This window comes from Mercenaria mercenaria, chromosome 6, assembly GCF_021730395.1.
Source record: "Mercenaria mercenaria strain notata chromosome 6, MADL_Memer_1, whole genome shotgun sequence".
Lineage (NCBI taxonomy): Eukaryota > Metazoa > Mollusca > Bivalvia > Venerida > Veneridae > Mercenaria > Mercenaria mercenaria.
Genome location: NC_069366.1, coordinates 22,383,937 through 22,401,640, shown reverse-complemented (window position 1 = coordinate 22,401,640; position 17,704 = coordinate 22,383,937). Strand labels below are relative to the sequence as shown.

The 17,704-nt window shown below is 35.5% G+C and overlaps 1 protein-coding gene across 1 annotated transcript in view; it reads right to left on the bottom strand.

Moving 5' to 3' along the window:
* LOC123549430 (deoxynucleoside triphosphate triphosphohydrolase SAMHD1-like) overlaps positions 1-17,704 on the bottom strand; it is a 33,655-nt gene that overhangs the window by 6,642 nt on the left and 9,309 nt on the right. Inside the window, exons 2-14 of the mRNA XM_045337528.2 lie at positions 16,699-16,960; positions 15,126-15,192; positions 14,497-14,587; positions 13,365-13,525; positions 11,019-11,134; positions 10,664-10,734; positions 10,163-10,309; positions 9,372-9,419; positions 8,298-8,462; positions 6,200-6,291; positions 5,530-5,586; positions 4,769-4,967; positions 672-767 (exon numbers count right to left, since the gene is read on the bottom strand). Coding sequence (XP_045193463.2) covers positions 672-767; positions 4,769-4,967; positions 5,530-5,586; positions 6,200-6,291; positions 8,298-8,462; positions 9,372-9,419; positions 10,163-10,309; positions 10,664-10,734; positions 11,019-11,134; positions 13,365-13,525; positions 14,497-14,587; positions 15,126-15,192; positions 16,699-16,933 — 1,545 coding nt within the window. The 5' untranslated portion in view covers positions 16,934-16,960. The remainder of the gene's footprint in view (positions 1-671; positions 768-4,768; positions 4,968-5,529; positions 5,587-6,199; positions 6,292-8,297; positions 8,463-9,371; positions 9,420-10,162; positions 10,310-10,663; positions 10,735-11,018; positions 11,135-13,364; positions 13,526-14,496; positions 14,588-15,125; positions 15,193-16,698; positions 16,961-17,704) is intronic.

Sequence of the window (17,704 nt, the reverse complement as noted above, 5' to 3'; positions counted from 1 at the left end):
TTGGGTATAATGGGCTCAGCCCCTACATATACTTTGTTTGTATACTGGACAATGTTTATGTGAAGTTACAGTAAGATATAAGCAATAGTAACAAAAATACCACAGAGAAACAAAGGTTGCTGAAAAACTTTAACCAAGAAAGCTCATGCCGACGCCAATGACGGGGCGAGTAGAACAGCCCCCCATTCTCCGAGTAGTGGAGCTAAAAATGTAAGCATATTAGATCACAAAAGTATATATCATAGTAGATCTTTATCAAGTTTTGTTTTTGTTGGGTTTAATGTCACGCCAACACAATTATAGTCATATGGCTACTTCCCAGCTTTGATGGTTGAGGAAGACCACAGGTGCCCTTCCGTGCATTATTTCATGACAGTCCGGCAACTTGGTAGAACCATCGACCTTCCGTAAGCCAGCTGGATGGCTTCCTCACATGAAGAATTCAATGCCCCGAGCGCGGCTCAATCCCACATCAGTGAGGGGCAAGTGATGTAAAGTCTACTGTACACTATGTTGATGGGATAATATAATACATGTAAATAGATTTTTTTTCAGCTTCAGGTGCCTGTGGTATAACGGGTATTACCTTTCAATTAAACATTCCTTAATATTCTTCAATTTCATGCGTTGTTTTAGCTAATCTGACACTTCTTTCAAAAATAAATACATACATGGACAATGACTTTGTCTGGTTTCAGGTTAGAGCACTCTAGTTCATCTGGATCCATTTTTGACAATATCTCCCCTGTTATCTTTGGCAACTGATCCTGTAATAATATGATTCAGAACTGTAGCAACTTAATTCCAGTTTCAACTGATTAAAACGCATTAATAAATTCTTTATCATGACAAGATTCAAATGGCATAAAACAGAAAAAAAACTATTTTAAGCGAGCAAATATCCCCTTCCAAATAGGTTGTTTTTGTGAATGAGGGACTATATTTTGAAAGATATTTAATTTCCCGATATACCGGTACACAAGTTATGTATATTAGGACTGTGCCATGGTTTATTGGTTTCAATTTTCTACCAAATCAAGTGGAAAAACTCTGTCTTATAGTGATCTATATTTGTATTAAGTTTCATGAAGATCCATCAATGAAGATGCTGTTTAAAGATGTGCATGCACCACTGCCCTATTGTGACCTATATTTGTGTTAAATTTCATAAAGATTTGTCAATGGATTACTTTGTTATGAGGGAATTTATGGACTGTAAAACAATTAAAGGGCAGTAACACAGGTTACTGAAGTGATCCTGACAAAAGTTGTGCATGCACCATCGCCTTATGCAATCTTTCATGAAAATACGGCTACTTAGATACAGTCAAAATTCCTCATTTTTTACCAAACTAAGGGGAAAAACTGCTTTTACTGAGTCCATGGGAATAATGCTTAGTTAGGTCATGTGCTAATAAGATTTAGTGATTCTACCTAAAATACTTTTTGAATTATAAGCATTTTCATTTCTTTTCTACCAAATCAAGATACTTTTACTGGGTCAAGGGGGATAATACTATATATTAGGGATGGCAACAAACAGCAATTTTGGTATTCGAATATTCGGTCAACCTTTCGAATGAATATTTGAATATTCAGTCATCAACTGATCAACAAAACAACTCAAAATCTTATGTGTTTATCATACCCTCATCAGCGACTCGCATAGATTCTACTTTCGTTTTCACCGGAAATGATTCACACATTGAAGAATTAAGACTTACTAATCGTTCTCGTAACTTGTTCATCTTTTGATGACATAGTTGTAATCTGCCTTTATTTAAATTTATTTTTTTAGTTTAATTTCTTACTGGGATGTAGCTTCTACGTACATATAAGTAAGGTTTTCTCTACACACGTTACACGTAGCCGCCTTCTTACTGGATGATCGCGTGAAACGACAGAAGACATAGGTAACATTCTGACAGAAAAGTAACGTAATAGCTGGCAAATAGTCTAATGAAGACAGTTTCCTGACATATTTGGCTTAAGAACACTACTCGTCTGAATATTAAGTACTTAATTAAAATGTTTACCGTATGAAATGCATTTACTCGTTATACACATTTTGCGAAAATTATTTTTAGTCATATCGAATGGATTATTCGATTTGTGTCGAAAAAAGTATGTATTACATCTGACTTGTTTTCTACACTTTTTGGTACCTTTCTTAACTCAAATATATCTTTGACTGGATTCGGAGTCATTAGATCAAGTGATATTCTATGTTTTTTAATAATCAGAGATTCACACCTATTGAAAGTAAGGTGCTTTTTACCGACTCGTATCAATTTGTGACCTTAAAGTTTTCTAAAGGCAAGCAATTAGCGGTATTAACTACAGGGTACACTGTCATCACCGTAGCGACGTACTATTTCGGCATGGTAATATACAAAATGACACGTCTAACAACGGCAGAAGCCATTTTGGAGCGTATTTCTAATGAAAGTAACCCAGTCTTGAATAAACCAACATTTTGGTTCTTTCAGTTAGCTTTTATTAACTTGTCATGAATTTACATTTTTTTGATTCGAATAGTAAAACAGTATTTGAATATTCGTGTAATGAACAAATATTCGAATATTCATTGCCATCCCTACTATATATGAACAGAGGCCATGTGCTTATTAATAATCATATGACATTGATATAGTACACGTTAACATAAGAATTTGTATTGAATTCCAAGCTAATTTGAATATTTTATAAATAATACTATAGTATGTAATTGTACTACTGATTAGTTACCACCATTATAATAATGATGCAAACTTTGTAAGGTGCTGAAGTGGATGCCCTCGACCCTTCAGTAGCCTATGACGAGGAAAATAAAGAGACAAAAAAGAAAAAAGAAATTTAAAAAAAAAAAACAACAGTCATTAAAAAAAAAAAAAAAAAAAAAAAAAAAGCAAGAGCTGTCGGATGACAGCGCGCTCGACTATTCGAAGAATTGATTGAAGAATGGGGTCAAAATATTTCCATAGTTTTTCAGACAAAAGAAAAAAAAATGGATTAAATAAAAAATGTTCCTGTATTTGTGAATTTTGATTAGTCTTGCAGTAAATGGCAATGTGTGACCAAGATGGCAAATATGTTAAGTTATATGTTAGGCAAAATATGGACTTGTATAAAAAATTTAACTAATTTCCAAGTCCAAAAAGGGTCATAATTCAGTCAAAATAGTTGACAGAGTTATGTACACTTGCTTACAGATAGAAATCATGTTGATATCCTAGTGTTAAAAGTTTCAAAGCCACAGTTCAAATAGTTTTGACAAAAATTTCAAAGTCCAAAAAGGGCCATAATTCAGCCAAAATAGTCGTCAGAGTTATGTACTCTTGCCTACAGATGGAAATCATAATGATAAACAAGTGTTTAAAGTTTAAAAGCCATATGTCAAATAGTCTTGACAAAGCATGGACATATACGAAAACAGAACCAATTTTCAAGTTCAAAAAGGGCCATAATTCAGCCAAAAAACATGACAGAGTTATGTACTCTTGCCTATTGATAGAGACTATAATACTGAACAAGATATAAAAGTTTCAAAGCCATATGTCAAACTCTTTACACAAAATATAAACTGGTACGAAAAACTTAACCAAGATTTCTAAGTCAGAAGGGGCCATAATTCAGCTAAAATGCTTGATGGAGTTATGTACTCTTGCCTACAATTGCACATGGTGATGGTAAACAAGTGTTGAAAGTTTCAAAGCTTTATCTCAAAAGACTTTGTCAAAATGTAGACTGGTACCAAAAACTTAACCAAGATTTCTAAGTCAAACAGGGGCAATAATTCAACCAAAATACTTGATGGAGTTATGTACTCTTGCCTACAACTGGACATGGTGATGGTAAACAAGTGTTTAAAGTTTCAAAGCTTTATCTCAAAAGACTGTCAAAATATGAACTGGTACGAAAAACTTAACCAAGATTTCTAAGTCAAAAGGGGCCATAATTCAGTCAAAATGCTTGACAGAGTTATGTACTCTTGCCTATAACTGGACATGGTGATAGTAAACAAGTGCTGAAAGTTTCAAAGCTTTATCTCAAAAGACTTTGTCAAAATGTGGACTGGTACGAAAAACTTAACCAGAGTGTGAAGCCGTGAGTAGGATAGCTGTACTTATTCTTCGAATAGCCGAGCTAAAAATTATGTGAGGTTTGATGATTCTAGCTTAAATACTTTTTGAATTATAAGCATTTTTATTTTCGGCTAGAGGGACGCACAGACGTACGCATGCCAGACTAACGAACTGCCGGATGGACAACATCAAAACAATATTAAACAAGAAGCTGCGTTCAATAAACCCTTGATGCCCCCGGTGACATCCTTGTCGATACAAAGCAACCTAAGTCCAAAACGAGGTCAAGTTCAAGGTCAAGGTCAAACAGATGTCAGGTGATGTCTGAAGGTTAAATCTGCATTAGTATCAATTCATTCTTGTAAGGGGTATTGATGCTAGACGAAACACTCCCATTTGGTTAACCAAGAGATGGTCCATATTAAGCAACCTAAGTCCAAAATGAGGTCAAGGTCAAACTGAGGTCAGGTGATATCTGAAGATAAGGAATGGTCACAGGTTACATCTGCATTAGTATCAAGTCATTCTCGTAAGGGGTATTGATGCTAGACGAAATGGTCCCCATTTTGTTAACCTCATACGGACGGACGGACAAACGAACGAACGGACGGACAGGACAATCACTATATGCCTCCCGCATCAGTAGATGCCGGGGGCATAAAAATGAAAGACTTGTTTCATACCTTTGAAATGATGTGTTCATGTTTGAGTTGTGTCTGACCAACACATTTGTATAAATTCCTCCTCATTATATTGCTGAGAATTTCCTTGGATTCCTGTAGTTTGGGCTCAGTAGAGTTGAGAATCAGAAAGAACACGTGGTCAGTCATTTGGCTGTAAGCTTTCATATCGTGTATGGCATCTGACATTCTCACCTCATGACTGAAACAGATGTCAAGTACATCTTAACATAAAGTCAGTAACAACCTGTCATATACATTTCATTCTTTTTCCAACAAAGACCAAAATACTATGAACTGTGAGTTCACAATGTGCTTTGTGTTGACCTGACAGAGACGTATTATATTATCTTTATCTGTAAATATATGATGCAGGACCGCTTCTGGTATAGGGCGTCGGGGTGAGTAATGTCGTTCAGTAATGATGTGTGAGAGCCGACTTAAAGCTTTCCACTGTCTCTGCGCATGCAATACTGTCTTCCAGTCTATTCCAATCCTGCACTGCCTTAATAAAGAAAGAATGTTTATACTGTTCTGAATTTGCGTTATTCACTTTGTAGCAATTTGAATGGTTATAAACTTATAACAAAATTTTTCTACAATGTTTGAACTAATACTGTCAGTTATGATTTTATTCTATTTCATACTTGTTGCAAGTATTAAAACTTAGCCTTCAGTTGTGCTTGTTACTAACTTTACAAAAGCACCTCAAAATATTTGGTATCCAAAGAACAGCTAGTTAAGATGCATTAATATCAACTCACCCATCTTTTCCAGCAAACTTGATGTAATTATTTGCTTTGACTAGAGCTTCAACAATCCTGTAGATATAGTAAATATATCTATGTAAACTTTCAAGTTATAGGAAATAATTAAAAATCAATTTCAGAAAGAAAACATCACCAAAAGACTCCATTAAAGACCTGTACATATTTTTCATGAGTTTTGGAACATAACTTACAGAACTGGCTATCACGAAAGCATTTTGCTCAAATGCGAAAATTGTAAGACACTTTGGAACAATGTAAATGATAAACTTAACAGCAATGTAAATAAAAAGGATAAAATCACACTTTAATTAAATTCAGATATGGTTACCGGTATGTTTAAAGTAGGTGGGATAGACTTCACACACATTGTACATGCCAGTGTTTCTCATAACTAAATGGAGCACTACTAAACCAGGTTTAATGTCTTTAACCTGTACCCTACTAAATTTCTAAACTGGACTGGTCCATCATCAATTTGGGCAGTACCACTTATTATTCAAAGGGGTGTTCACTGAAAGTTTAATAACTGAATAGCGAACAGTGCAGACCATGATCAGCCTGAACTGACGTGCAGTCTGATCTTGGTCTGCACTGGTCGCAAAGGCAAAATCTCTTGCCACCAGGTAGGCTAAAGGTTAAAGTAGCTCTATATAGAAAATCTTACATGGTATCTATGATATTTGTAGTTTTATGCTGGTATGCTCGTCTATGCAGTGTACTCCTTGTGTGAAACATGTCATACAGGTTGCCCACCTCCTACACAACGAGACAGGATACATAGTTTTATACAGTAAAAACATATATAAAACAAAAATCTGGTGTACACAGTTTTAGTACATAAGAACATTGCCCCTCCACCAACCTCCACCCCTCTCCAGAAACAAGAGGGTCATGATGACCCTGGATCGCTCACCAGAGTAATATGAGCTACATGTTTCAAATGTCAAACTGATGATTTTTAGAAAAATTTTGGAAGATTTTCCGATGTACAATCAAGTAACCCCTGCGGCGGGGCCGAGTTTACCCCGGGGTCATGAATGGAAAAAAGTTTGTAGAAGTCTACTAGGCAATATAACATATCAAATATCTAAGATCTAGGCCTTCTGGTTTATTTTTAGCAAATTTATGAAGATTTCCCTATATACAATCAAGTAACCAATGGGGCTGGGTAAATGTGACCCTGGGGGGTCCAGATTTGAATTTTTTTTTGTAGAAGTCTACTAGGCAATGCTACATGTCAAATATCTAAGATCTAAGCCTTCTGGTTTATTTTTAGAAAATTTTTGAAGATTTTCCTATGTAAAATCAAGTGACCCCTGGGACAGGGTCAATTTTGACCCCGGGGGTCATGATTTGAACAAATTTTGTAGAGGTCCACTAGGCAATGCTACACGTGAAATATCTAAGCTGTAGGCCTTCTGGTTTATTTTTAGAAAATTTTTGAAGATTTTCCTATGTAAAATCAAGTGACCCCTGGGGCGGGGTCAATTTTGACGCGGTGGGGGGTCATGATTTGAACAAATTTTGTAGAGGTCCACTAGGCAATGCTACATGTCAAATATCTAAGCTGTAGGCCTTCTGGTTTATTTTTAGAAAAATTTGAATATTTTTCTATGTACAATCAAGTAACCCCATTGGGCGGGGTCAATTTGATCCCGGAGGTCATGATTTGAACAAATTTTGTAGAAGTCTACTAGGCAATGCTACACGTTAAATATCTAAGATCTAGGCCTTCTGGTTTATTTTTAGAAAATTTTTGAAGATTTTTCTATGTAAAATCAAGTGACCCCTGGGGCGGGGTCAATTTTGACCCGGGGGGGTCATGATTTGAACAAATTTTGTAGAGGTCCTCTAGGCAATGCTACAGGTCAAATATCTAAGCTCTAGGCCTTCTGTTTATTTTTAGAAAATTTTTGAAGATTTTCCTATGTAAAATCAAGTGACCCCTGAGGCGGGGTCAATTTTGACCCCGGGGTCATGATTTGAACAACTTTAGTAGAGGTTCTCTAGGCAATGCTACAGGTCAAATATCTAAGCTCTAGGTCTTCTGGTTTTTGAGAAGAAGATTTTTTAAAATTTTCCTATGTAAAATCAAGTGACCCATAGGGAGGGGTCAATTTTGACCCCGGGGTCATGATTTGAACAAAATTGGTAGAGGTCCATTAGGCAATGCTTCACACCATATATCTAAGCTCTAGGGCTTCTGGTTTTTGAGAAGAAGATTTTTAAAGTTTTTCCTTTCTGTTGCCATGGCAACCAGAGTTCTGCATGGAATTCAATTCTTTGAACAATTTTTAAAGAAGACCATCCAAGGAACACCCCTGTGAAGTTTCATCAAAATTGGCCTGTTGGTTTAGGAGGAGATGTTGTATAAAGGGAAGTGTGGACGGACGGATGCCGGACGGACGGTGAGCGATCACAATAGCTCACCCCGAGCACTTTGTGCTCTGGTAAGCTAAAAACAAATCTGTATCAATATTTTCAAGGACAAACTTCAGATTAATGGTGGAGTATGACAGTGCCATTCTTTCTTTCAGTTTTTTAACCGCCAGAGTACCACAATGGTATTCCAAGTTTTACCTGTTATCATATTTGCAACCTGCTAATTTTATTAAGCAAACAATTAAGAAATAAACAAACATCACATATATTATAAAAGACTAACGGTCCACATACACAAAAAGGTGCAACTTGAGAACAAGTGCCTCGAGTGTGACTTACGGAAATGTAATCAATACTTCCTTTTTACAAAATCATATTACCTTATCCCTAGAGCAAATCTGCAACTCTCCTTCCACCTGCAGTACCCTAGCAAAATGTATACACCTGTTGTGATCAAAGTTGTTCCTGATACCAAGCATGTGACAGTCTCGGGCAAAATAATCCCACTTATCCACATCTATACCATTTCTTTTGTTGGCAACAACCTAAAATATTATTACTTTTTTTTTTATCTTTTCAGTGTCTTTCGTTTGTAATGGGTTTACACCTCATGTATGTAAACTTAAATAATGACAAAAAGTATCAGCCAGTCAACATATGGGTGACATTTCCAAAAGAACATTTGAGCCATGCCATGAGAAAACCAACATAGTGGGTTTGCGACCAGCATGGATCCAGACCAGCCTGTGCATCCGCGCAGTCTGGTCAGGACCCATGCTGTTCGCTAACAGATTCTCCAATTCCAATAGGCTTTAAAAGTGAATAGCATGGATCCTGACCAGACTGCGCAGATGCACAGGCTGGTCTGGATCCATGCTGGTCGCAAACCCACTGTTGGTTTTCTCATGCTCGGCTCATTTAATAGTTATTTTAGGAAAGTACAAGATATAGAATATCCTCTAACTCAAGAAGCTACTTGTGTCATTAACACACAACATGCAAAGCACTTACATTGTGCCTCATCTTTAATTTTCATTAAAAAAGACTATCTTCATTTTACTTTGAGTAATATTAGCTCAAACACATGACACCAAAATAAAATGTTACATAAAAGGTTCAAGTATGACAACTATGTTAACAGCTCAAATTTTAATTCTTATTCTAATGTATTGTATAGCTAATTTTAAGAAAAAGGCATTGTGTGTCTTTATGAACAATAAGCTATACTTTCTGTTTAAAGGGAAATGTCCATTCTAATTCCCTTCTTTGTGTAAAAAAAATTTGATAAAGTGGTTTTATGTCGGCTTCATTTTCCTCAAGCAGAACTTGTAATAACAGAATTTGTACAGTCAGATAAATCTGATTATTCAAATATGATTCATATAATGCTCCTGAATTCTTGTACCTGCCATTTTCTATACATTTCATCATTAAAAATGTTTTAAGGAAATTACCTCATATAAGAAACTTTTATTCTTTGGTCTGCCGTCATACGGCCAGCTCTGAAATACAACATTTAATTAATAACACATGTGGAAAATTATACCAAAACTCAAAATTCAAATTAAAAAGCAATTGCAATTTCTGTAAAAAACCATATACTAAAAAAGAGCACCGCAATGCGGAGCAATACATGCCAGAAAGTATGACCTTTGACCCCTAAGTGCGACCTTGACATTGAAGCGAGCCATCTGAAACATGCGCTCTGTATGTCATCTCGATGTGGTGAACATTTGTGCCAAGTTTCTTTAAATCCTTCAAGCAGTTCAAGAGTTACAGAGCAGACACAAAACAGTCATATGACCTTTGACCCCTGAAAGTGACCTTGACCTTGAAGCGAGCCATCCAAAAACATGCGCTCTGCACGTCGTCTCGATGTGGTGAACATTTGTGTCAAGTTTCCTCAAAATGCTTCAAGGTGTTCAAGAGTTACAGAGCGGACACAAAATTGCTAATGGACACAGGCGTCATAACATAATACGTCTCTTAGGGCATATGATGACATATAAATTTTGACAGTCCATACTGTCCAAATACGATGCCATAATTCAACATCTTTTATACGCAGCTTGTACTCTGTTTTGGAAACTACAGTTTTCTGTCTATGCCAAGTCATCTAAAACACAGATTTCTTTAATTCTTATCTTATCCTCCCTTGCTTACACTGAAACCCAAGGAACATATATGTACATGTTCATTGGTAATTATCGTGTTAAAAAATATGTTCAGGAATTAAGTAACTTACACCACTTTCGAGGTTTTTCTTTGGTCCAGTTACTTGTTCTTCTATGAAGGTTATATCTGTATGAGACAGGCCTTCCTTCTCAAACACGGGATGTAAATTGTTCTCCTCTAACATGTAACGGAACATCATCCGGGATGCATCTTCGTGCTATTTAAGGGGGGAAAAAAAGTTCACTAAAAGAAAGGTACACTTTACAGTGTAATTCTAACACAGGAAGAAAAACATGCATCCGGAAATATTTTTTCCATAAATTTCTAGATCACAAGACTTTAGTGACAAAACAATTTATTATCTTCAAATGCATTTTCTCATAAAAATCTGTTCTACAGGTTTCTAACTCTTTTTTTTTTTGTATGAATTAATGAACAGAATTCTAACATACAGACATGAATCAAAAGACTTGATACTTAACATTATTCATTAACTCTACTTAAGTAAAATGCAGTATCTGCAAAACTTTTACGAGCAGAAAAAAATGTGGAATTTCCATTTTTTTTTTACCTTCCATTTGGTTTCTGGACACATATGTGGAATAAATTTGCCATCAAAAAGATGTGAGAATGGTCCATGACCTGTCAATCAGGAAATTGGACATAATACTCAAACTTAAATAATACATTTTAATTTGTAACTTTTAAAGCAATCAATCATGGTTATTTTAAAACTGATGAATATCACTTTGTAAGGTAATATTTTACTAGTATTGCAAAAACATGCTGACTGAATAAGGTAAAAATAATTGTGTACAGCTGAATTAACTGACCTTGGTAATGGAAGTCACAGATTACTATAATTTACCAAGGTCATGACAGAGAAGTGCACCTATATTATGTTAACAAGACTTCCTTTAACTCACCAAGGTCATGACAGAGACCAGCTATTTCCACACAGAGAACATCTTTATCTGTTATACCAAGTTCTGGCTGCCGTCTTTTTATAGCCCTAACAAGACGCCCTGCCAAATGACAAACCCTGTAAAATATCAGTATGTTTGAAGCATTATTTCAGTTCTGTAATGATTGCATTGCACTTAAAACTAACTTGTTCTCCATATAAAAATGACAAACAAGAGCACCGCAATGCGGGGCAATATATGCCCGAAGGTATGACCTTTGACCCCTAAGTGTGACCTTGACCTTGAAGGGAGCCATCCGAAACATGCTCTGCTCGTCTTCTCGATGTGGTGAATATTTGTGCCAAGTTTCTTTAAAATCCTTCAAGCAGTTCAAGAGTTACAGTGCGGACATGAAACAAAGTCATATGACCTTTGACCCCTAAGTGTGACCTTGACCTTGAAGCAAGCTATCCGAAACATGTGCTCTGCGTGTCGTCTTTATGTGGTGAACATTTGTGCCAAGTTTCTTCAAAATCCTTAGGGGGTTCAAGAGTTACAGAGCAGACATAAAATTGCTAACAGATGGACACCGGCATCATAACATTTGCTGCGTATAATAAACTTCATGTGAAGGATCAATTACAAAGCTGCAATGTTACAAGTCAAACTTTTAAGGAGACTTTATCCACCAATTTGAAAACAGAACTCTTGACTAGTTGACTGTCAGTCCAAGGCTCTATCTACTAAAATAACTTGGCAATACCCTACATAAAACACAGGATTGGTGCAATTTAAAAAACTTAAGGACTGAAGTTGAATCCTTATCATGGAGAGTAAATGTCTCCAAAACTCAAACAAGAGGGCCATGATGACCCTGGATCGCTCACCTGAGTAATATGAGCTACATGTTTCAAATGTCAAACTGATGATTTTTAGAAATTTTTTGTAAGATTTTCCGATGTACAATCAAGTAACCCCTGGGGCGGGGCCAATTTTACCCTGGGGGTCATGATCTGAATAAAGTTTGTAGAAGTCTACTAGGCAATGTTACATGTCAAATATCTAAGATCTAGGCCTTCTGGTTTATTTTTAGCAAATTTATGAAGATTTCCCTATGTACAATCAAGTAACCCCTGGGGCTGGGTCAACTTGACCCTGGGGGGTCAAGACTTGAACAAATTTTGTAGAGGTCCACTAGGCAATGCTACATGTCAAATATCTAAGATCTAGGCCTTCTGGTTTATTTTTAGAAAATTATGAAGATTTTTCTATGTAAAATCAAGTGACCCCATGGGGCGGGGTCAATTTGACCCCGGGGTCATGATTTGAACAAATTTTGTAGAAGTCTACTAGGCAATGCTACATGTCAAGTATCTAAGATCTAGGTCTTCTGGTTTATTTTAAGAAAATTTTTGAAGATTTTCCTATGTAAAATCAAGTGACCCCTGGGGCGAGGTCAATTTTGACTCCGGGGATCATGATTTGAACAAATTTTGTAGAGGTCCACTAGGCAATGCTACAGGTCAAATATCTAAGATCTAGGCCTTCTGGTTTATTTTTAGAAAAATTTTGAAGATTTTTCTATGTAAAATCAAGTGACCCCTGGGGCGGGGTCATGATTTGAAAAAATTTTGTAGAGGTCCACTAGGCAATGCTACATGTCAAATATTTAAGCTCTAGGCCTTCTGGTTTATTTTTTAAATTTTTTTGAAGATTTTCTTATAGAAATCTATGAAAAATCAACTGACCCCTGAGGCGGGATCCCGGGGTCATGATTTGAACAACTTTAGTAGAGGTTCACTAGGCAATGCTACATATCAAATATCTAAGCTCTAGGGCTTCTGGTTTTTGAGAAGAAGATTTTTTAAGATTTTCCTATGTAAAATCAAGTGACCCCTGGGGCGAGGTCAATTTTGACACCGGGGTCATGATTTGAACAAACTTGGTAGAGGTCCACTAGGCAATGCTTTACACCAAATATCTAAGCTCTAGGGCTTCTGATTTTTGAGAAGAAGATTTTTAAAGTTTTTCAGTTTGGTTGCCATGGCAACCAGAGTTCTGCATGGAATTCAATTCTTTGAACAATTTTTGTAGAGCTTCAACCAACGAACATTCCTGTGAAGTTTGGATGAAACTGGCCTAGCTGTTTATGAGGAGATGTCATTTAAAGTAAAAGTTTACAGACGCCGGACAGTGAGTGATCACAATAGCTCACCCTGAGCCTTTGGCTCAGGTGAGCTAAAAACAAACAAACAAAGAATCTAAGAATCTAGACATAACATACATAATACATTGCTTTAACATAGAAGGAACAACTGATTCACTTCTTGAAGTATCTAATCTGTATTGAAAGAAAATAACATTTACCCGAGGGAATGTTCAAATCTGTTGTGAGTTGCTCCAGGATAAACAAAGTAGCATGTTCCTAACTGTTTGATAAACCGAAGTCTCTGGAACTGTGGGGTATCTATAATCCGAACACACAAGGGATGTAACTCAATGTGTCCATGTATTGGATCATTAAATATCTGAAAGAAGAAAGTGTGAAGTGATTTAAGAAAAACTGCAAGATAAACAAGGGAGATTATTACAAGACAGTCACAATGTTTAGTCGAAAAAAGGGAAAAAATTTGTGAAAATGCAAAGAAGAGTTATGAAACATGTGCACTGCATGTCGGATCACCACTGTGAACAAGTGTGTGAAGTTTCCATTCATTCCCATTAGGGAGTACTGAGATACCAGCTTACATACAAAAACTTAACCAAATATTGCCAAGTTGAAAAAGGGACATAGTTTAAGTCAGTTTATCACTGTAAATAAATGTGTGAAGTTTCAATCCATTCCCACAAGTAGTTACTGAGATATCAGCTTACATACAAAAACTTAACCAAATCGGGACACCGACTCATGGATGATTCCAATAGCTCTACCTAGTCAGCCTAAAAACTGGGATAACTTTCTTATTTGTAAACGAAACATATAAATATGAGCATTCAATTTCTTAATAAGAACATTTCCTGTTTGATCAGCATGATTTCACTTAAAAATCAGATAAAAAGTTGTTTTTAGTTTTGTTTTTTTAGACTGGGAGTAAAAAGCATGATAAAGCACACATCTAGCATGGACATGCATATTATGAGAGAATAATATGGTTGTAAAATATTAAGATGTTTCCAATCGTCAATTAAAAATGTTTGAATATCTGTTTTCTGTCATTTCTTTTTTTTATTATGGTATGAAATAAAGAGGTAATTTATCAGAGTCAAGTATAAAACTGAATTCAATTGGACGAGAACACAGCAGAAGTAACCCATATTTGGACTTGGCATTCACCTCATCCAAATTTGGGTAATTGTTACTGTGTACTCATCCAATAGAATTCATTCTTGTCCTTGACACTGTTAAATAACCTCATATAATTAGACAGAAACCCTTGACAATTGTAGTATTTTGCTCAACCACTTGACACTTTGCGAGATTAGTGATTAACTGCATTACCTTTCTTTTACTTTCGTCCATGTCTATATCCTTTACATTCATAATCAGTTCTTCTATAAACTTCATTACTTGCAACTTCTTTCCTAATTTACTGTAAAAGAAGGACTCTGTTAAGTGACCCTTTAAAATGATCAGTAATTTGTAATCAATGCATAAACAAGTTTTCTTCTTACATATATAGCAAGAGCTGTCCGTAAGACAGCATGCTTGACTTTTCTCAGTGCTTGACTCTGAATTAGAGCTTCGCCAGTAAAAACTTTATAAAACTTTAACCAAAAAAAAAATTCTAAGTTAAAAAGAGGCATAACTCTGTCAAAATTCAAATCAGAGTTATGGGGATTGTTTCTCCTGTGGTAGACTTTGATAGTAAATAATAATTTTTAGTTTCAAGTCAATAGCTTTGATAGTAACAGAGATATTTGACTTTATCAAAAATTTTAACCATCGGCAACACCGATGCCGGGGCCAGTGCAATGGCTCTACTTTTTCTTCGGAAAGTCTAGCTAAAAAGCATTTATAAACAAATAAATATGGGAATGAATAAGTATGGTGAGCTAAAAATTACCATTAACATTAAATCTATTTGGTTAACAGTACATGTATTACTAACAGTACTTTCAATAACTGACCTGATACCATATCTATCGAGGTGATCTTCAGTAAGTCTGGGTAAAACACATCCAACTATCTCTTGACCTACAAAAATAATCAATTTGTCTTGAATTATCAGTGCCTTCTGGCGATTATGTTAATAATTAACAGCGGACAAGCTGATAATTAATTAATGATTATTACGTATTGTAATAGGTAGGCGAAGGGGTGTTCAATGAAAATTTACAGACCAGTTTGGTCCCCCTAGCAGAGTGTTGCACTGGATTCACAAGGGCACCCAGGATGCTCCATCCATCCCTGGCCAGCTGGTTGTTTTTAGGTTCCCATCTGATCCTAAATTTAATACCAACTTACTAAAAACTGATTGCCATGTTCAAGAAATCTAAATTGGTACTCATTCTCAATGAAAAGGATTTAACCCAACCATGAATCAAACTTTTTTAATGTTTTTAAATGTTATGTTTGTTTAGATAAAACTTATAATCATAATATTATAAAACATCTCATAATGTTACACAACATTTCCTACCATTATAAAATGTCATTATAATCACACAGGATTTCATTATTTATAAGTGACTGATTTTACTATATAATTTCACAAAATAAACCACTTTACTTATTCAATGACTGGAAAAATGCTTCTCCATAAAAGAAAGACAGATTATGATTAAGTTGTGTAAAATACCAAACACTTGTATTCATAAATCACATTTTTACAAATCATTGGTGTATTAATTTCTTATTTTTTCTCCTACATTATTTAATTTCAGACCTATTTATACCATATTCAACATGAATATTGCCAAGCAATACAAGTCACCTACCAGGTGCATTTGTCATATTTTTTGCCATAGAAACCACTTTTTGTTTAACCCTTACCCTGCTAAATTTCTTTGATGAACTTGTCCATTTTTCATTTTGGACAGAACAATTAACTGTTAAAAGGGGTGCTTACCAAAAAGATACTGACTGAATGGCAAACACTCATGATCTACACTGGTCACAAAGGCAGACTCAGTCGTGTCCAGTGTAATAAGGGTTAATGAAACTAAACTATGAAGGACCTGCATATTCTCTGAATAACCAAACATCTATTAACCTGGTTTTATGAAAGACCAAGTCAATGCAGGATCTATCTTTTGTTACTGATGGTTGGAAAGACAGATGGGTAAACAGATGAACAAACAGATAAAATGTGCATATTCTACATATTGCCTTTTATCTATATTCCAGGATTAATGAAAATAATCTGTTATAGATTTACTGAATTCAGACTGAACATCAAAACGGGTAGTAACTGATATAAAATGAAATTATTTAATGTGTATAATATAAAGCACAGCTATATTCCTTCCATTTTCTATTATTTTCTACTGCAAGGCTAACACTTACCGTAAGTATTTTCTTCATATTTACTAAATTTTAGCCAAATCATATAAAAGACATGGAACTAATGAAAGCATTTTAATTTTGAAAAAAAAATTGTCAGAAATCGGAGGTGTGTTGCTTTAATAAATAACAGACTTTTGAGATACACTCAATATAATTTTCGCATAATCTGTCTAAACTTATTTAATAAGCATGTACCTTTAAAAATTTCTGCTACATCACTAAGACCCTCTTCATCAAGTTTCGCTGCCAGAACCTCACTATTCCATGCCTCCCAGCCACGGTCATGTGACCTTGAACTATTGTTTTGATTTGTGTCTTCACAAGAGCTCCTCCTAAATCTCTTTGGAGGTGTTGGGGTAACTTCAAAATCATCTGATTCCTGGGAAAGTGGAATGAGTTCTTCTTCAAAGTCCATGAAAGAAGTTGCCATCTTGTCCCCTTACTGTTCCTCAACACACTGAAAAATGTAATGTATTGAATTTCTACCACCAAACCGCAATTATGAATCTACAGGCAATAACCTAATCCTTAAGACTACTCTAGACTTGTAATTTTCACAAGTCTATGGAGCAGTTCATACACTACAAGTATACAAGTAGTACTATTCAAATATCAACATAATTTTATACAAGTAAAGAGGTCACTAAAGTCCATCACAAATTGATTTCAGATAAATCAATACTTAACCTGTCTTGCATCTACTCTTATCTCCTACTTTATGCCAAAAAGATTTATATTTATTCATAGAAATAAGATATGCTAGAGAAAATTCGGGTCAAAAGCTGTAAGGCAAAGGAATTTTTTGTGTGTTTCTTGGCAGACAGCATAGTGTTGGATGACAGTGGAAGTGGGGACTCTTTTTAACTTGTAGATCAATCTTTCAACATTAAATTTTGTACATCTACAAACATGGATATTAAAGCTATGTGTATAAACAAAGCCACAGACTAAAAGTGTCTCACCCACAGGAGCTTTGAAATAGGTGCAAAATGAGTTTTAAATTTTGAAGCTATACCTGTAACAATTTTTTCAAAAATTGTCATTTTTGTGTATTTTCAAAGGCTGACTTCTTCAAGGTTAAGGTCACTAGGGGGCCAGGACTCACCATGGGGGTAGAGTGGGGGGGGGGTGCAAAATGAGTTTTTGAACCATCCTACAAGGTTTCAGAGCAATATATGTAACGCTTTTTGAGAAATTGCCA